We start from the raw sequence: 19,788 nt of genomic DNA, 5'->3' as shown, positions 1-19,788 counted from the left end.
ACTCTTCCCAGGAAAGTTAAAATCAAGATGGACGGGTCCTTATACAATTCATGAGGTGTTCTCTTTTGGAGCAATAGATTTGAAGGACAAGACAGGGAATATTTTCAGAATTAATGGTCAAAGATTGAAGCACTACTATGGAGAGCAAATGGAGAGGAACTTTGCATTTATTCCTCTTGGAGATCCTAATTGATGATCATTGAAAAGTCTGGCTGTAGACTTTAAAACAAGCGCTTATGGGAGGCAACCCATAGATCTTTCTTTCTTTCTTTCATTTATTTTCCTATCTTTATAAATTTAGTTTTAATAAATTTGTTTTTGATGCAGGGTTATTTAGCATGAATAAAGAGTTGGAAAATTTTAAAACCTTGGAAGGTTCACCATGAAACTAGGGAAGTTCCTTTATTTCTTCAATCCTTTTTACTTTTGCATCACAATGAGGACATTGTTTAGTTTAAGTTTGGGGGTGTAAACTCCTATAATCATTTGATCCTCTTGTTTTCTAAGTCTTGGGTTGTTGATGGGTTGTTTGATTCTCTTACCAAGCATGCATTGGAGTAAGATCGAACTCTCTATGACTCTGAAATTTGTGATTGAAGATGGTTTTGAGAAAAATTTTCAAAAATTTCTTTTATGTCAAGTGAAGTTTTGTGGGTACTTTGGTTTAAATCTTTGACCTTGAACACAATTAAGCACATAGTCGTTTTTCTCTTATTCCATTTTGCTTATGAAGAGAAGAAGTTGAATTAATTGAAAGAGGGAGGTTCGATTTTGCTTTGCTCTAGAATCCGTTGATGGGTCATTGAGGCGAAATCCTAGTTGAGACCAAATATCAGAGAAATGATCTAGGCATTTCTTTGGCATAACCAAAAAGCTTTCCCAGCCGTTCTAAATGTCATGCCATCATTACATGGTGTGTTTCCATAGTCAACCCCCTTGAGCCTTCATGAGCCTTTATTGATTCTTTGAACTACATAAACCATGCCCGCTCTAAGCCTGAAAAATAATGAATCTACCGTTGATAGTTTGAGAAAATACTTTGGTGGAGAGTTACATTTAAAAGAGAAAATTGGTTTCATGATGAACCGTATTATGTTTGCTCTATTTGATCAAAGAAAAAGAAGAAGAAGAAAGGAAGTGACTGAAAAAAAAAAAAAAAAAAAAAAGAAGAAAAGAAAAGAAAAGAAAAAGAAGTCGCCAAGCGGAATGTGAATTACCTCAGATTTTGTTAAGGGAAGTGTTGGTATTACATCAGTGATTACAGTAATAATAATGCCACAAGTATGAGCATATTGCCAAGAAAGAGCTATGATTTGAATCATGTGAGTTTCTCTTTTAATGTTCTTTTCACTAAGTATTTTCCCAGTTTGATTTAATTTCCCATATCCAGTTCTTTCTTAACCCTCACCCTGTGGCCTATCATTACAACCTTATTAAAGACCTTTTGATCTCTGATTTTGGTGTTGACTACATTAGTAGAGAGGATTTCTGAAAAGTGGACTTATGGGGTTAAGTTTTAAGAGAATTCTTCTGATTTTGGTTGTTCTACTTTTATCTGAGTTTTCAGGTGGTTTGAGGTTAAATTGACTATATCACACACACACTCAAGGTCTTAGCTGTTGAAGTGAACGCCTAACTCTTGCTTGACAAATTGCAAAATTTTTGATTGATTTTCCTGCCATCTTTGATGTTAAAAGAGTAAGATACTAGAGATGAAATCTAAATTCATAAAAGATTGGTGAGTGATGATACTTCTCTTTCGGGTTGAATCGATATTGCCTAAACTATCATTTGCTTTTCTTTTTTTGTTTGAGGACAAACAAAGTTGTAAGTTTGGGGGTATTTGATGACTTGCAAAATTTCGTATTGCGGATTTTACAAGTTCGCTCGAGCGGAGGCTTTTAGCCGCTCGAGGCTTTTAGCCGCTCGAAGCTTTTAGCCGCTCGAGCGAATTCAAGCAGATTCAAACGCTCGACTGCCGCTCGATAGGGAGCTCGAGCGGGTTGCTGAAAAACAAAGATCGCTTGAGCGGAGACATTGGCCGCTCGAGCGAAATCAGGCAGAGTCGAACGCTCGATTTGCGCTCGATAGGACGCTCGAGCGAAATCAGGCAGAGTCGAACGCTCGACGCGCGCTCGACACCCCGCTCGAGCGAACATCGTATTTTGACAGATTTTAGGTTTTCCGCCGTGAGACCATATAAAAGCAATTTTTCACTCTAGAGCTGCGAGTTTTGACTGGAGAACACTTCTTGGGAGAGAAAAACATAGCTAGAGGGATTCAAATCATCTATTTTTGAAGAGGGAATTCCAATTATTGCACGTACGTTGGAATCATACACGAGCACGGACGAGAGAAAAGCGTTGAATCGTTCCCTTGAGCTTTTGACGACGAGTTGAGGCTGCAAGGAGGATTTTTCAGTATTTATTTTCTTCCCATCTTCTCAGAACAATTATGGTGAATTCGTTTATGTTGAAATCCATTTCTAGCATGAGCTAAATTTTCTTCATTCTAGGAAAACGATGTAACCTATTTCCGAACTATGCTTGATTGTCTATGCTAATTTAATGCAATTCTCTCTTTGTTTATCTGATTTATTCTGAATTTATTGATTCTAATTAACTGGCCATTGATTAGATGATAAGTAATCTTGTGATTTGCTATCGAAAGAGGGAATCATAGGGTAGATCTTGGATATTTCAACATAGGTAAGTATAGAGATCGAAAGACTTGTATAAACCTATGTAGTAATTAAATCATTGGTCTTATTGCGTTCTTGATTATTGAATTTGCATATTCTTGTGTGAATTGATAACCAAGAGTCAATTCCAATTGACTATCGAAAGAGGCTTTTGGATGAATTAGAGATTTGCTAATAGACAAAAGAGATTTAAATTAAATTAGTTGGATGAGAAAAGCATAGTGAAGAAGTAGGTGAAATCGATTTCCTAGAAGTTTTCTTCCCATTAATTTGATCTTCGAACGTCAGTGTTATTTCCTTTGCACATTTTTCTTTGAGTTGATCTAGTTTAGATTGCAACTACAAAAATCTTAGTGATTCCTCTAGATAAAATCAATTTTAGTATAATTTTGGTATTTAGCAAACGTAAGGTACTAATCCTTGAGGACGATACTCTTCTTATTACTTTACTATAAAACTATGATACTGTGCACTTGCAGTTTTGCACCGGTCATTGATCTACAGCCTCTGCCGATCCCAATTGTTTATTTCGCCTTCTAGAGTGAATTCCTTTCTCAACATACACACCATCATCATTGGATAAAACTGTATACTTACCTCTTTTATGCTCACTACCAAGTACTTCATCACCAGCATTCCCCTTCAATGATCTCTTCCTTTTGGCTTCCTTCTCAGCTTGGCCTGAAAGCTGCTCAGATGAAACATGAGAAGATGCTCTAGCTCTTTTCTTCCAAATACTTCTGGTACACCTTCTTTGCAATGGTATAGCTTGGTCACTTTGAGCATCATTCAGATGATCTTCATTTACTTGGACAAGCTTAGCAACATCCCCTCCATTTGCCTCAGGCAGCCCAACTTCAGCCCCAATAATAGGCCCATTGATAGGCCCAATATGAAAAGGACATATTGAATTCCAACCAAAACAAGACCTATTCAAATGAATAGAGAAACCTTGAAGTTTTGCAAAACTGAGATCTAGGATCTTCTTGCTAAAAATATCATCAGACATAGTAAGTCACCCTGGTCTTGTGCTGCTTTTTATGTTCAGAAAAATGCTGAGATTGAACGAGGTACATCCCGTTTAGTCATTAATTACAAACCATTAAACAAGGTGTTAGAATGGATTCGGTATCCCATCCCTAACAAGAATGACTTGGTCATAGGTTAAGTGATGCAGTTATTTTCTCCAAATTTGACCTTAAGTTTGGATTTTGGCAGATCCAAATTAGGGAGTCAAACAGGTACAAAACTGCTTTCACCACTCCATTCGATCACTATGAGTGGAACATCATGCCATTTGGGCTGAAGAATTCTCCTAGTGAATTCCAAAATATTATGAATGATATATTCCTATCATTCACTTATTTCACCATCGTCTACATAGATGATGTTCTTGTATTCTCCAAATCTATTGATGAACACTGGAAACATCTTCAAATATTTCTTGAATCATCAAAAGAAATAGACTTGTTGTTTCTGTAAAAAAAGATTAAATTATTTCAAACCAAGATCAGATTCCTTGGTTATGATATTTTTTAAGGCAAAATCAAGCCCATCCAACGAGCTATTGAATTTGCTAACAAGTTTCCTGATGTCATCCTTGACAAAAATCAGCTTCAAAGATTTCTTGGTTCTTTGAATTATATTTCAGATTTCTACAAGGATATGAGAAAACAATGTCGCCCTCTCTTTGCGAGATTGAGTTCCAATCCTTCTCCGTGGACTGATGTTCACACTAATATTGTTAAACAAATCAAGATAGATGTCAAAACTCTTCCGTATCTTGGGATTCCTACTTCAAATAGCTTCAAGATTGTCGAAACTGATGCCTCAGACGTAGGCTATGGCGGCATCCTGAAACAAGTTGTTTCGCCTGGTTCCTCTAATCAGATTGTTCGCTTCCACTCAGGAACTTGGAATCATGCACAACATAATTATAGTACTATTAAGAATGAGATTTTATCTGTATTACTATGCATTTCTAAATTTCAAAGTGATTTGCTTAACCAACAATTTCTTTTGTGCATTGATTGCAAAATTGCTAAAACTATTTTAGAACATTGCATCAAAATAGATTTTTGCACGTTGGTAAGCTATTTTAAGTGTTTTTGATTTTGACATTGAATTTATTAAAGGTTCTGATAATTCTATTCCTAATTTTCTTACCCGTGAATTCTTGCAGAAAACATGAGTAAGAAGAAGAAACCTGTTCTACCGATTACTTCACCACCACCCACATATGTTTATCCAATGCTTATGCCTTCGGCATTTACCAGTCTAGAACAAGTTCCTAGACCTATTCTCCCAAGTTCATTTGCTTCCACCTTAGCCATGCCATACGACCCGTATGCAAATCCATTGGCTTTGGCATTACTCAGATTTCCCTCTACCAATAAGGCAGAATATTTCAAAAAAACTTGGTTTCAGAATCTTTTTTACATTGAGAAATTGGTACAAACAGATCCTTTCCAAATTGCTTCAAATTACTTTCCTCGAAGTTTTCATTGGATTCCCGAAGATCTAGCCAAAAACCTCTCCTTTTACCTTGTAATCTTGGTTAACACCGATTCCATTTTCATTAAACCTATTCATTGTAAAGTTGATCCCTCAAAGATCATCTTTCACAATTGTTTCATTATTTTAGTTATGACGGAAGAAGAATGGGAAACCCACCCTTTTACTTTCAAAACACTCAAGGATACTATACTCAGTATAATTATTATGATTATATTGAGGCATGGTTAAAGTTTCCTTTATTTCAAACCCCCAGTATGCGACACTTTTGGTTCTTCAACTTCGACAAGAAGTGCAAAAATACTTTTCCCTTGTGGTTTCAGAAATGGTGGCATTACTTTGGCCCCATTACTGATTTATTTCTTGATAGTCTTCAGAAGGCTATCAAACACTATGCTATTTCCAGCGCACCTAAGATGAAAGGACGATATACCAAACTCCTGCCCTTACTCCATTTTGTGCCAAATACAAGACCCCTTGGATCTGTAGATGGGAATACACAAAAAATGAAGATATCTTAGTTCGCCAATATTTCGTCAAATGGTGGGATAAATTTTCTCACATAGATGACATTATTTCTCGTGTTTCAACAAATTTTCCTCTTGCAGTTCCTAACTTAAAGAACAAAGAGGAGTTTCCTTCCCCTTCCCAAGTTTCAAAGCAAGCCTTGATTACATATCCAACCATCCCAGGTTTAAGTGATCAAGCTTCAGTTTCAGAATCAAAGAGTTCTTCATCCAAGCAGAAGAAAAGGTCATCTTCAGCCAAAAAAAAAGAATTCTGTAGATTCACAAGATTCAGCCTCTTCTTCAAAGAAAACGTCTCCTTTTGACCAATTGAAGAAGAAAGATTTACTCCAACTATTGAAGAAATCCATTGAGGACAACTCCGACAGTGAAGGTTCAGCTAAAGAATCAGAGGCTTCATCAAACTCCGATCCTTACAGCAATGTTTTCGGACATGACTTAGAAGATTATCCCCTTCGACTAGGAGATGATTGAGTAATGCTTGATTATTTTCATCTTTTCAACCCTAAAGGCTTAACTTTTTAGGGGCGGAAAGGTGGCCTACTTATTACAGTTTGCTTTCGACACAAAAAGACAGAGTTGCTTTTGGTGCAGAAAGAATATCTCACTTTCGGCGAAAGAAGACAAAACTACTTTCGGTGAAAGAAGACAAAACTACTTTCGGCGAACGCATGCTTCTGAGAGTTGAATAGTAAAAAGTCACTGTTCACTTTTACTGTTCATCCCGTGATTCATGGGATTCACTATTTGTAAAAGCGTTTCCTTCATCTATAAAAGGACGCTTCATTTCATTTGTTAAGTAGAACTTTCTAACCGAACTCACCTTCAGCAAGAACTACTTCCATAATTCCCAGTTTACTTTCAAGCTTATATTTTTCCTACATTCTCTCCCATTTCTTTATTTCAAGCTTGTAAGTCTTTTGTTTAAAGTTTACTTTCAATTAATAATATTTGAAAGTTTTGATTCTATATTTTCTTAACTTCATATTTGGCATAGCATGCATTGGAAGTCTGAGACTCCACATACTCTGCTCATGTTTAATTCTTGCCATTAATCTTTGTACTCATTATCTTCATTTTCTTCCTATCTTCACTTGATTCCGCTTTTATGGTATCCTGTATTTATATTCAAGTGAAGGGAAGAAGTAGCTATGAGAAATTATTTGTTAATGATGTATCAAAGTGAGTAAAACAACATTATATTGTAGATGTAGTAGTTGTATATATAATCTCTTACGAACATAAATTGTTAATAGCTAACGCTGTAAAGTAGTAACGTGTGTATGCCTCTGTTAACTTAAACATATATTTGATATAAACCTACTGAATTATCATTCCTTTGCAGGCTGCATGCATGCATGATGTTCAGAGAAAGAATTTCAAGTAAACCAAACAAAATGTTATATATGTACTTAAATCAAAGTATCTAGATATTAGGAAAACCCCTTGCTTAAAGTTTGGATCTAGCCAAAATGAGGGAAAGCCAGTATTTGCAAAATATAAAAATAGTTTTGCTCAATAGCAATAACAGGTAAATACTTCTTATTGCTGCATGCATGTATGGCTGATAGAGTTGCTTTATTGCTAGATATGGCTTGGTGAAGTTATGCTAAAAAAAATAACCGCACATATGTAAGGCATCTGGACACGAGTCCATGGTCACATATACATTTAATGAGTAGTAGGGCGACACAAGAATCTCAAAAGTATGGTTTCGGCCAGCGCAAAATCAGGTCAGACTCGATGAAGGAGGTCAGGGAAAACACTCTTAAGGACGTGACATGAGACATTGACACCATTACAGTATGTTGCTAATTTTAGATGATAGGCTGAAATTAGCACTAAGTAACATTTTGGTAATTCGCATATTCAGGGATATTTTTATTTTCTATCTTTTTCCATTTATATATACATATAGAAATATATATATATATATATATATATATATATATATATACTATGACAAATATAGTTAGGGATGGGAGATAGTGAGATGTTTGTTTTAGGGAATTTTGACATATATAGAGCAAAATAGCTAGCCAATAGTGGTAGATTAGGCAACCATATCCTAGGTCTAGTTATATTTAACATACAAAATATAACTCAGTTATGATCAGGTTATGAATTCACTATGCATTAGAGTTATGTGGTTATATACATTCTACATAGGTTGCTTTCATCAAGAATACCTATCTAGCAACATGAGCTAGAAGGAGATGGGTTTCATTAATTCCTACATCTGAGACAGAAAACAAAGGTTCATATATAGACTGTTGGGACCAGATGAAGCAAATAATTAATATACGATCAGTTGATAACCAAACATAATTTTAATATCAGGTAGACTGCATATGCATTGCAGTCCCATCTATACGAGATGGGAATGCAAACCTTTTCTGATAATGGGGTGGATAAAATTAACTCTCTCTATCTATTGATCTCACTAAAGCACTTGGTACGTGACAATAAAATCTCACTAAAGCATCAGTTAACCTCTAAATGCACAAAAATAAGCCAATAATCAATAAGTATGACTAGTTGTTGATTAAGGAAGATGGTGTAAATATGATTCATATGCAGTCCAATATTCTAAATCAGTTCACTACAATGACATCACGAGAGAACAGATCAAACTAATAGATCATTGACTAGCATTCTATATGACACCTTTTTTTTTTTTTTTTTGGTGCCTTAAATAAGCATTCTCTATGACATATGATAGAGACTTAGAAAATAAAGACATGCGGCATCTTGCACCAAATTTAAGGTAGTATCTAAACTTTCAAATCCCTTCCTTCTCACCTGTGCTCTGATAACAACACTTTTCTTCAGTTGTTCAGCTTTTTCGACAATAAATTTAGCCCTCTCAGCTTCTTGTGCAGCCACCTATTTGGCTCCAATTGCAGCTATAAACTCCTTCCCAAAAGTTAAGCTTGTGATTGAAACATCATCCAACACAACTAAGAAATTGGCTGCTATTGCAGTCAAAATTTCCCGAATATTCCTACTGACGGCCTACAAAAAATAGAGGGTCAATCATAAACATGAAAGTTAGATCCATCATTAGAGCCCATCTTTATTTAATATACTACAATTGAAGTATCCTTTCCTTCTAGGGACCATGAAGGAAAGGAAACAAAATTGAAGTACAGAGAAGGACCAATCAAATGAGATGTATTACTATAATTGACTAAATCATGGGAAACAATACACTAATCTCAAGAAAACAAAGGCAAAAAATCCCAATAACATTATCCCTAACCCAACAAGCTTAATGATAAAAGGCTATGAAACCAAAGCTTCAATTTTTACAGTAACCCAAAATCATTAGATCAATTTGGAATTAGAACTTTAAAGAAGAATAAGCCTTGACATTCACCTCTCTCTAAGTAATAAGTTGGCTAGCGTTATACTGAGCAACAATAGCTTTCAAAGTTTCATGAATAATTGAAGGCAAGACCCTTTCGTTATAATTCTCACCAAGGCTTCGATAAATTGTTGGTAACTAGTCTGGCACAGGACGGGTAAGAACTCGAAGCCCAATTTTAACTTGTACATCAAAGTCAAACTTGTATTCTACCTCTAGAAGCACGAAAAATGAATTCTAAACTCAAATAATAACAGCTTCCCAAACACTAACAACCTTTACACATCTATTAGTGTAAAACCTCCACCATACATCTAAGCATGGGTACAGAACTGTTTCAACTTAACAATACAGCACAAAAACCCACACTATAACAGTTGCAAGGATGAAAAGGAGATGAGAAATAAGGGCCCTGTGTAATTTTTGAACCTATATGACTAGATCCAAACAGCTAGTCTCAAATGAGGATTAGATGCGAGAGGACTAGTGTAACGCCCCCAAGTCCCACATTGGGTGGATGAGGCATGATAGAGGTAAATATGTATTGGTAAAGGTGCATTGAGTATCAAAACTCACAGTGGTTACTTACTAGGTGTAACTAGGCTTTATGATGATTATGGAGTTCTAACTACGACCTTGACAATCTTTATGAAGTGTAATTTAGATGTGGATTGGACTTTCCTCGGGTCATTGCAAATGTATTAGGGCTAGTTTTGTAAGACCATGTGGCATTAGGCACTCAATGCAACATAATAACTATAGAGATTTTTCTAAAGTCCTCTGCATCCAATGTTAGGTAGGTGGAGTGTAATAGACATGAATCGGTATGATAGACGTCCACTGAGTGACAAGTCCCATATTGATTACCTACTAGATGGAATTGTATTTTATAAAATTCTAAATAGCTCCAATTACAATATTGATTAGTCATTTGGAGAATAAGCCAAGATGTGGGTTAGCCTTTTCTTGTGTTCTTACAACAAAAGACCAAACAATAGTGAAGTCAAATGAGGACCAGCTGTCAATGGTTGAATGGTTTAAACATGACCAAAGGGATTAGCAATTGCCACTACTATCTCCTATCATTTATTTATGATGGATGCATGCATGGATGTGCTTAAAAACATCAAACAAATATGTAATTGATTGATATGATATGTAAATTTTTTTTACGTGTCAACTTAAGTAGAAGAGCAACACTAGTAAGGACAACCCCCTCACCTATCTAGCAAAAACATTTACGTGTTGGAACCAATCCCCACACACCAATATTTACATAAATAATATATACAAATATGTTAATGTAATGCTTTTGCAACAATTGTTGCTACCTAATCAGCACAAACAGCTATCTAAATTAGGGGGCATGGTTATAAATTATCACCAATTATTTATTGAGAATAAGAAAAAATTACATGAATCAGATTTGCCACAATCATATCATAAGAGAAGTAGAGAAATCTTACACAATCCTATCAAATTCAGCCCAAATGGTACACAATCAAACCACCAATAGAGAGAGAAGATGGAGGGAGAAGATAGTGAGGCTTACTGTGTCTCCAAGCCGCGAGAGAGAGGGGATGCACCAGCTGAGGCCTGCGGAGGTTGTTCTGGAGGCTAGGGCAGTTGGTGGGGAATTGCGGTTGACTCTGCTTCGATGCACAGGTTGGGGACGAATAGTACACTGGTGGAGGACGCGACTATGGTGAGAGGCGGTGTAGTCGCAGGGCAAAGGCGATGGCCAATGACGGCCACAAGTTTGGAGGGGGGGGGGGGGGGGGGGGGGGGGGGGGCACAACGGTTGGGAAAGAAAGGAAAGGGGTGAGGAAGAAAGGAAAGAAAGTAAGGGAGAGACCCGGTATCCCGCGGGGTATCGCGGGATTTGTTGTGGAATTAGAGAAAAATGCATTAACTGATGGTATATTTTGTGGGATAAAGATCAAATAGCTTAGTGGCAAATAAGAAAGTACTCACGAGGGACTATCTGCTGGTAAGCCACGAGTATTGCAATGATGTATATTTCATGGGAAAAAACATTCCTTCGCCGTTATAAGTTTTAACCCACGAGGTACATAATTTCTTGTGAATATTTTTTCCCAGTAACACACAGTAGTGGGAAAAATAAATTTGTTCGTGATTAATATCCCTATTACCACTATATTATTGTGACCGAAGGAATCTCATGATAAAAAGGCTGGTTTTGTTCCCATGATTTATTTTGGTGACAATTACACACTATAACACACGATGTTCTATCATGGAAAAAGAACCCATGGCAAAAGCCAATATTTGTTGTAGTGCCTATTCAATCACTTGGAGCCCGCACTTTACTACACCTTCAAGTTTATAGCATTGGTAATTTAGTACTATTCTTTTTTTTATCAAGAAAACGATCAAGAAATTGAACTAGACCAGGTCCTATATATATTTATATAGATTTTTATTTTTATATTATATATAAATATTTTTATATGATTTTTTATATTATATGCTAAATTACTAATTAGTATAACATCAAATTTTAAAATCTTATTATTCATATCTAATAACATAATAATATAAAATTAATATAACATTTGATATAACATAAAATTAATTTTATAAATCTTAATATAAGTTATAACATTTGATAACATATAAATCTTAATTTTCGAATATAAAATATTAAAATTAATATAACATAAAATTTTAATCTTAAACATGAAAATTAATAGTAAGTTATTAATAGAAACCTAGTTTTGATATATATATATATCAATGATAAATACAATTTATGGCATAATGAATTATAATATATATTCTTTTTTATAAATTCATTTCTGCACATTTGATTATATGTACTCATATTAAAGGTGTATAGTCTAATTTATATAGACTTTAATTAAATTCAATATTATACCAATATCTTTCTCTATTCTAGAAAAAGTTTGTGATGTTTTTATCGTTAAAATTACATTGAAAAACCGGTAAAACCGATAGTTCCTATTTCAATGATGAATTAGTCTAGTATTGGTTATTCAATTCTAGAAAATGATATCTATTGATTCGGTTTTAAAATATGTTTAAAATCGGATAGAACCGGATCAGTCAGATCCCTAATTAATTGACTTGCAGTGGCATGGGCAATTAGCATATTTACTAAATAATTTGTGAAAAAAGAAAGAAAGTGAAAGAGTTTCAATATTGTAGGGCGCTGTAGGCAAACTTAACATAAGATAAGAAATTAATTATTACCTATAAACCAAAAAAAAAAAAAAAAAACAGATAGTACTAATAATACAGAAACATTCTATTTGCAAGTCTGAAGTAAGTTCCAAATTGGATCCAAACAGTACGGCTGGTCAATGTCGTAACTTCTATTTATGTTTAGTGGTTGATAGATGAAGTATACGCTTCCTTGAATATTGTCGATACAAGCAACGGTATTGATTTAGACATTAGACAGACACACCAAAATGTCGAAGCAACTTAAGTATTTCTGTTAAGGAAAGCCAAGCTCGATCCTATGTAACAATATTAAATCGATCGTATTAATTAAGCCTCTACGCCCGTTAATGCATGCAGCTGCCATTGACTTTTATGACATTGGGTAAGCTTGTCTCCTTCATACAGAACTTTGATAATATAATGCAAATAATAAATTACTGTAGCAGTGCTGACAGTACAATATCAGAACTATGATTACTAGTCATAACTACTAATCGTATCGAGGGATGTCGTCAACGGTTCTCAAGGCCGGATCGAGCTAGCATATCCTCCGTTTAAAAAATCAAATTTACAGTTAGATTACGTACGCGTAAGAGGATCACATTTATTTTTAAAAAAAAAAAAAAAATTGAGTAAATATGAAGCGTATATAAAAAAAAAAAAAAAAAAAAATTAATTTTTAAATGATAGATTTTCAATAAGAATAAGCAGCTCTTATACAACTGGCCATGACTCTATGTTGCAATAGTACTCTACATTAGTATTTAATATAAAAACAATCTCTTAATCTTTTTAATAATTGTTTTGAGTTGGATGTATTAATTATGTAGACTATAATAATAGTTTGTTGAAATTTAAGCTTTTAGATTATACAGACTAAATATAATAATTTCTTTGAAAATATGAGGTTTTAGACTCTGCAGACTTTAAGAAAATGATTTTTTTGAGATTTGAGGTTTTTGATTACGTAGACTTTAATATATGAGCGGATCAAATTGGAGGTTTTGGATTTCTATGGACTTGATGAAATGAACTTTGTCAAATTTGGATCGAGTTTAGATTCAGAAAGATAAGTTTCATCAAAATCCCATGTTAGAGATCCTGCAGACACAAAAAAAAAAAAAGAAAATGGAAATCTAAACTGATTTTAGAATTATGCCTACTTCAAGAAATGATTTGGATGAGATTAGGTTTCTGATTCTGCAGAGTTATAGAATGAGTTTTAGGAAAATATGAAGTCTTAGACTCTATAGACTATAAGAAATTATCTGTATTACATTTGAAATTTTAGATGTTGTAAACCTTAAGGATGACTTGATGGTAGTTACGAGTTTAGATTCTACGGACTTTAAGGAAGGATTTTGGATAGAGGTGTAAAAAGAAATCGAAAAACCAATTAAACTGCAACAAACCGGACCAAACAGGTGGATTCGGCTTAGTTTGTAAGTAGTCTGGTGTTGTATCAATTCTTAATAATTGAAACCAATCCTAAATCAGTGTGGTGTCGGTTTTCATATTTTGAAAATTGGTCTAAATCGAATCAAATTGGTATACATATTTATAATTTTTTATATTATATTATATACTAACTTTCTAATTAATATAACATGAAATTCTAATCTTATTATTCAAGTCTATTAATCTTATAACATAAAATTAATATAATACGTGATATAACATAAAAATAATTTTTTATTTTTAATATAACATATCAATTTTAATCTTATAATATAAAATTTTAATCTTAAACATAAACATTAATATTAAGTTATTAATATAAACTTACTTTTTGGCATAATAAATTATGCCAAAAATAAATACATATATATATATATATATATAATATGTATTGTAAATAGATTTTTATACATTTGATCATATATACTCATATAAAAAATCTAGAACGTATATAGACTTTAGTTAAATTCAATACAATAGTAGTATGCGTTAATTATTATAAAATAGTGAACTTATACTATAATATAAATAGACTAATAATTTAGTATATGTAAACAATATATTATTACTAAATTCAATAAAATAGTCCCTTAAATATATATATATATATATATATTATTGAATAGCAAAAATGATGCATGCTAGAAACTTGAGAAAAGACATGGATAACTTTATCACACCAATCTCTATTATTGAATTTCATTGCACTTTCTCGATCGATCACTATTCACTACATATATAATCGGATTGCAATACAACGACTGGTTTTGGCGCTTTCAATTCTCTTGTCCCTAAATATATCTCGGATCATAAACGTACAGATCGATCATGTGTGGCCAAATTCGCCACGAAGAGGAGGTAGCTACCAAATTAAAGAAAAAGTAGTCTTGTAAATTAGGAAATTAAAAGGGGGCCGCTAGAGTGTATAATATCTCTAGAGTACGTATATAGCAAACCATGATCAGATTCTTTTTTATATTTCTGGAATGTGGGGCTGCTTTCATATATATGATCTGTTCGATCGGCGCCTAAGACATAAAGAAAACAAAGATCGATCCTTCGATTCCGTGTGTGCTTGGAAACCAAATGCTTGTGGCTGTGGATAAGTAATCCTTACAAGAAAGCTTCATCCAACCTCAATTAATGCATCAGATAATTCATGATCTTAGTCATCGAATTTAAATGACTGAAATAAATTAGACTGTGCCAATTAATTGCGTGGAAAACTCATCACTACTGCTCCATCCTTAATCTCAAATTAACGTAACTAATTTTATAAAGATACATTATATATATATATATATAATTGGTCATGATTAATGTTCAATCATGTAATGCATGGATCTATTGATGAAAATGCATGTCACAATCTAAAGATATTCCCTAAATCCACTGCACAATCCAAAGTGGCATATTAAAGACGTCCTTAAAGTTTCTAAAATTATGGAAATTCATAAGAAAATAAAAAAGAAATACATAATTTCTTTTCCTGCACTAAGTACGTACTAGTACCAACGACATATATACTTCCCTATCACATGCCAAGTTGCATGTGGTCTATATATAGAACCTCCCAGTTAACAATATCTGTATAGCCATTCAAATTAGAAAAAACTCAAAGAGTCATCTAAACTTTAGGTCTTCATGATGGACAAGAGTACTCATGTGCTAGCTTTCGCAAGTGTATTACATCTTCTTGTTTCACTTCTTAGGTTGGTGCATGGTGCCACAATCACCTCATGTAGCCAAACCCCATACCCAGAAGTATGCAATCACTTCCTCAACAGTACCCATCTTCCATCAACCGGCCTATTAGGTGAATTAGAAGGGTTGGAATTTCATGACAAAATTTATAAAGTGACTATGAACCAAGCTGTCGAAGCCCACCGGCTCATCACTGTCATCGACCTGAATTCATTCAATGGACGAGCGAAGTTGGCTTGGAATGATTGTTTGGAGCTCTACGAGGATACCATTAACCAGATTAATCGTTCCTTGAGCTCCAACAACCCAACCGATGCATTAACATGGATGAGTGCCTCAATTGCCAATCAGCAAACATGTCAAAATGGTTTTCACGATTTCAACTTGTCTTCGAATTTACAGTTCTTTCCAAGTATGCTAAGCAACTTCTCAAAACTTGTCAGCAATGCGCTCGCAGTAAAGAAGGCCGCGACTTTATCATCAACGACGTTACATAGCAAACAGATTGGTGGCCGCAGACGCTTGCTTTCTGATCATGGCTTACCAACATGGGTTTCTGCTACTGATCGAAAGCTTCTCCAATCATCAGCGGCTAAACCGAAAGCTCATATTGTGGTTGCCCAAGATGGATCTGGAGATTACGATACCATTTCCGCTGCCGTGGCTGCAGCATCTGCGAGTGGTTCGAAGAGATTTATTATACACGTGAAAGCGGGAGTTTACAGAGAGAATGTTCTGATCAACAAGCCAAATATAATGATAATTGGAGATGGAATTGGAGCTACGATTGTTATCAGTAACAGGAGCGTTAAAGGAGGCTGGACAACTTTCAGATCTGCGACATTTGGTGAGTCATTTTTTGTTTGATTCTGAAAGTTAATTTCCCACCATATTTGTATATAACTGACGACGTTTAATTATGTTTCAATTGATACCGAATATGCAAGCCTTTGCACAACTCATGGGGTACGTAAAGGCTTGAACTTTCAACTTGGTGTAGATGAAAAGACGATTTTTTGAGAAAATCATCTCTGCCTGAGTTTACGTCTACAAGTTTTACAGATATACTGCACTCACACACACATATATATACACACACACACACGTGACTATTATTTTCGGTAAGATTATAGACGTGATTACATGTACATGCAAAGGAAAGTTCTTTAATCATTTGTTTACTAATTTTTATGTGTTGGATTCAATCAACGAAACAACCCGGGCACCACCTAAACACTAGCACAGTACGTTCTCTGTTCTTATTACATAGCACTCAACCTCAAACACTAATATATTACTTGAAAATGTTGTTCTCCTAACTAATTTCAGCAACAAATGAAAATTAAAAACTGTAGAAGAATCACTATAACTCTTTTCTATAAAAGTTGTATAACTCCTATTTCACAAGTAAGCTGTTGTTCTTCCCTCAGCAATTACCGGGAACCACTTCATCGCTCGGGACATAACTTTTCAAAACACGGCCGGACCCCAAAACCACCAAGCAGTTGCACTTCGGTCAGACGGAGACTTCTCCGTTTTCTACCGCTGCAGTTTCAAGGGCTTCCAAGACACCTTGTACGTTCACTCTCAGCGTCAGTTTTACCGAGACTGTTACATATACGGCACCCAAGACTTCATATTCGGGGATGCCGTAGTTGTCCTCCAAAACTGCAGCATCTTCGTGAGGAGGCCTTTAAAAGGTCAGAAAAACACCATTACCGCACAAGGGAGAACAGATCCTAATGAAAATACGGGCATCATTATCCATAATTCTCGTGTCATTGCTGCGAGGGATTTGCTACCGGTGCAGCACTCGTTTCAAACTTATCTGGGGAGGCCATGGAAAATGTACTCGAGGACGGTATTTATGAATTGTAATTTAGGCAGTTTGATAAACCCTGCAGGTTGGCTTCCATGGAGTGGAAGCTTTGCGTTGAGAACACTTTATTATGGGGAATATATGAACGTTGGGAGTGGTGCCAATACAGCAGGGAGGGTCAAGTGGCCGGGATACCACGTTATAAGGAGCCCTGAAATGGCTGAACGCTTTACTGTTGGGAACTTTTTGGCCGGAAATTTGTGGATTCCGAGGACTGGAGTGCCATTTGTGGGTGGTCTTTGATATATTGTATGTATGTGTGCAGTTGGGGGAAAGCAAGTTATGTGTTTATCTTAGGGGCAGACTGGTGGAATATTATTACTTGAAATAAAAAGTGCAAGCATGCATTAATATTAAGCGATTTTATTATATATATATATATATATGAATATTAATATCTTGTAATTGAAATGAAGCTCAGATGTATAAGAAATTATATATGTAAAAATTTGCAAGTTTCATATGTATCACAAGGATGTTCTAGTTTGATTATATCTTTATTGAAAAATTCTACTTGCACTTCTGGGTAAGGGACTGTGTATGCAATCCCATAGATAAATAAGTGTAAAAGAAAAAAAAATATTATTTTTAAAAAAATATTATTGTAATTTTAATATTTTTTAAACATAATTATGTGATTGAAATTTTTTTAATTATATGAACTTGTATGAGCAGTTTCTAAATGGGGACTATATATAGATTAACTCTTATTGATTTGACCTATTTGGCAATCATGCTAGCTTGGCAACTTGGTGTGAAATTTTTTAAAGGCAAACTAATTTCTTATCGCATTATATTGAAATTATGAGTAACCATGCACAAAGAGTATTCGACAGAAGGTGAAAGAGAATTCCTCTATTTTGTATTTCTTACTTGATGAAAATAACAATCTGTATAGTACGTATATATAGAAGAAATTGTAACAAACTTTTATTCTATGGCTCTTGGATCTTCTGCCATCTGTCCTTCTAGTCTATTTTCTGTGTATTCCAAATATGCTTTTTTGCTCTGTTGTAGTCTTCTAGACTTTTCTGAAATGGTTGTGGTCCTACTGTGAGACGTTGTGCTATCTCCATTCTCTTGTGGTGCAGCAGATTCTTTTGATGCTTCAATTTTCTTAACAGCCCCCCTCAATTCAAGTGACACCAAGGAGATGGTGATGTTTGAACGGAATAAGTTGAAGCGAGCAGTAGACAATGGTTTAGTCAAGATATCTGCTAGCTGGTCTTTACTAGATACAAAAGACACTTTAAGTGTTTTGGCAGCAACCCTATCTCTTACAAAATGATAATCTAATTCTACATGTTTAGTTCAAGCATGAAGAATTGGATTTACAGACAAATAAGTTGCTCCTAGATTGTCACACCACAAAGTCGGTGGATCATTCAAGTAAATTCCCAATTCTTTTAAAATGGATTGAATCCAAAGTACCTCACAAGTAGTGTTGGCAACTGCCTTGTATTCCGCCTCAGTGGAAGATCTGGCTATGGTTGGCTGCTTTTTGGAACCCCAAGAAACCAGATTGTTACCAAAGAATATACAAAAACCTCCAATGGATTTTCTATCATCAGGGCAGCCAGCCCAGTCCGCATCAGAAAAAGCTGAGAGAGTAAGAGGAGATGATTTGGAGAAATAAAGGCCAAAATTGGAAGTAAGTTTAAGATACCTAAGAATTCTTTTGACAGCTTGCCAATGAGGAATTTTTGGATTATGCATGTATTGACAAACTTTATTTACAGCAAAAGATATGTCGGGTCGAGTAAAAGATAAATATTGTAGGCTACCCACAACACTTCTATAAAGATGTGGATCCTCAAATGAAGATCCATCAAATGCTGAAATTTTCGAGGACACTGACATTGGAGTAGAAACAGCTTTTGAGTTGTGCATATTTGTTCTATGAAGCAAATCAAAAATATACTTGGATTGACACAAGAAAAGGCCATCATTATTTCGATGAATTTGAATGCCTAAGAAATAATGTAATGAACCTAAATGCTTAACAGGAAATGAGTTGCCAAGTGCAAGAATGAAATCTGAAATGAGACTAGAATTGGATCTAGTTACTATAATATCATCTACATAAATGAGAACAAACATCACATGTGAAGCATTTCTGTAGACAAACAAAGAGGTATCAGATTTGGACTCTATGAAACCAAGTGAAAGAAGTTTGTTACTAAGCTTGGAAAACTAGGCCCGAGGGGCCTGTTTTAGACCATAAATGGCCTTTTTCAATTTACACACATAAAAAGGATAGTCAGGATGAACAAAACTTGTGGGTTGTTGCATATATATGGCCTCCTCCAGTTCCCCGTGCAAAAATGCATTTTGTATGTCTAATTGTCGTAGTGACCAGTTGGATGAAACAGCAAGGGAGAGTAAAATGCGTATGGTGGTGGGTTTGACTACGGGTGAGAAAGTCTCATTG

The 19,788-nt window shown here is 34.8% G+C and overlaps 2 protein-coding genes across 2 annotated transcripts; one reads left to right on the top strand and one right to left on the bottom strand.

Annotated features, from left to right (window-relative positions):
* Nucleotides 1-15,348: 15,348 nt before the first annotated feature.
* LOC122312472 (pectinesterase-like) lies at nucleotides 15,349-17,827 on the top strand. Its single transcript, XM_043127095.1, has 2 exons — nucleotides 15,349-16,325; nucleotides 16,909-17,827. The coding sequence occupies exons 1-2, from the start codon at nucleotides 15,419-15,421 to the stop codon at nucleotides 17,598-17,600; spliced, it is 1,599 nt and encodes a 532-aa protein (XP_042983029.1). The 5' UTR covers nucleotides 15,349-15,418; the 3' UTR covers nucleotides 17,601-17,827.
* Nucleotides 17,828-18,287: 460 nt separating this feature from the next.
* LOC122312615 (uncharacterized mitochondrial protein AtMg00810-like) lies at nucleotides 18,288-19,247 on the bottom strand. The gene is made up of 2 exons (XM_043127271.1): nucleotides 18,789-19,247; nucleotides 18,288-18,578 (listed from the first exon to the last, which is right to left on the bottom strand). Exons 1-2 carry the CDS (start codon nucleotides 19,245-19,247, stop codon nucleotides 18,288-18,290), a joined length of 750 nt encoding a protein of 249 aa, XP_042983205.1.
* Between the last annotated feature and the right edge of the window lie 541 nt (nucleotides 19,248-19,788).

Source organism: Carya illinoinensis, chromosome 6 (genome assembly GCF_018687715.1).
Source record: "Carya illinoinensis cultivar Pawnee chromosome 6, C.illinoinensisPawnee_v1, whole genome shotgun sequence".
Classification (NCBI taxonomy): domain Eukaryota; kingdom Viridiplantae; phylum Streptophyta; class Magnoliopsida; order Fagales; family Juglandaceae; genus Carya; species Carya illinoinensis.
Note: the sequence above shows the minus strand (reverse complement) of the source record. Positions and strands in the feature narration are given on the sequence as shown.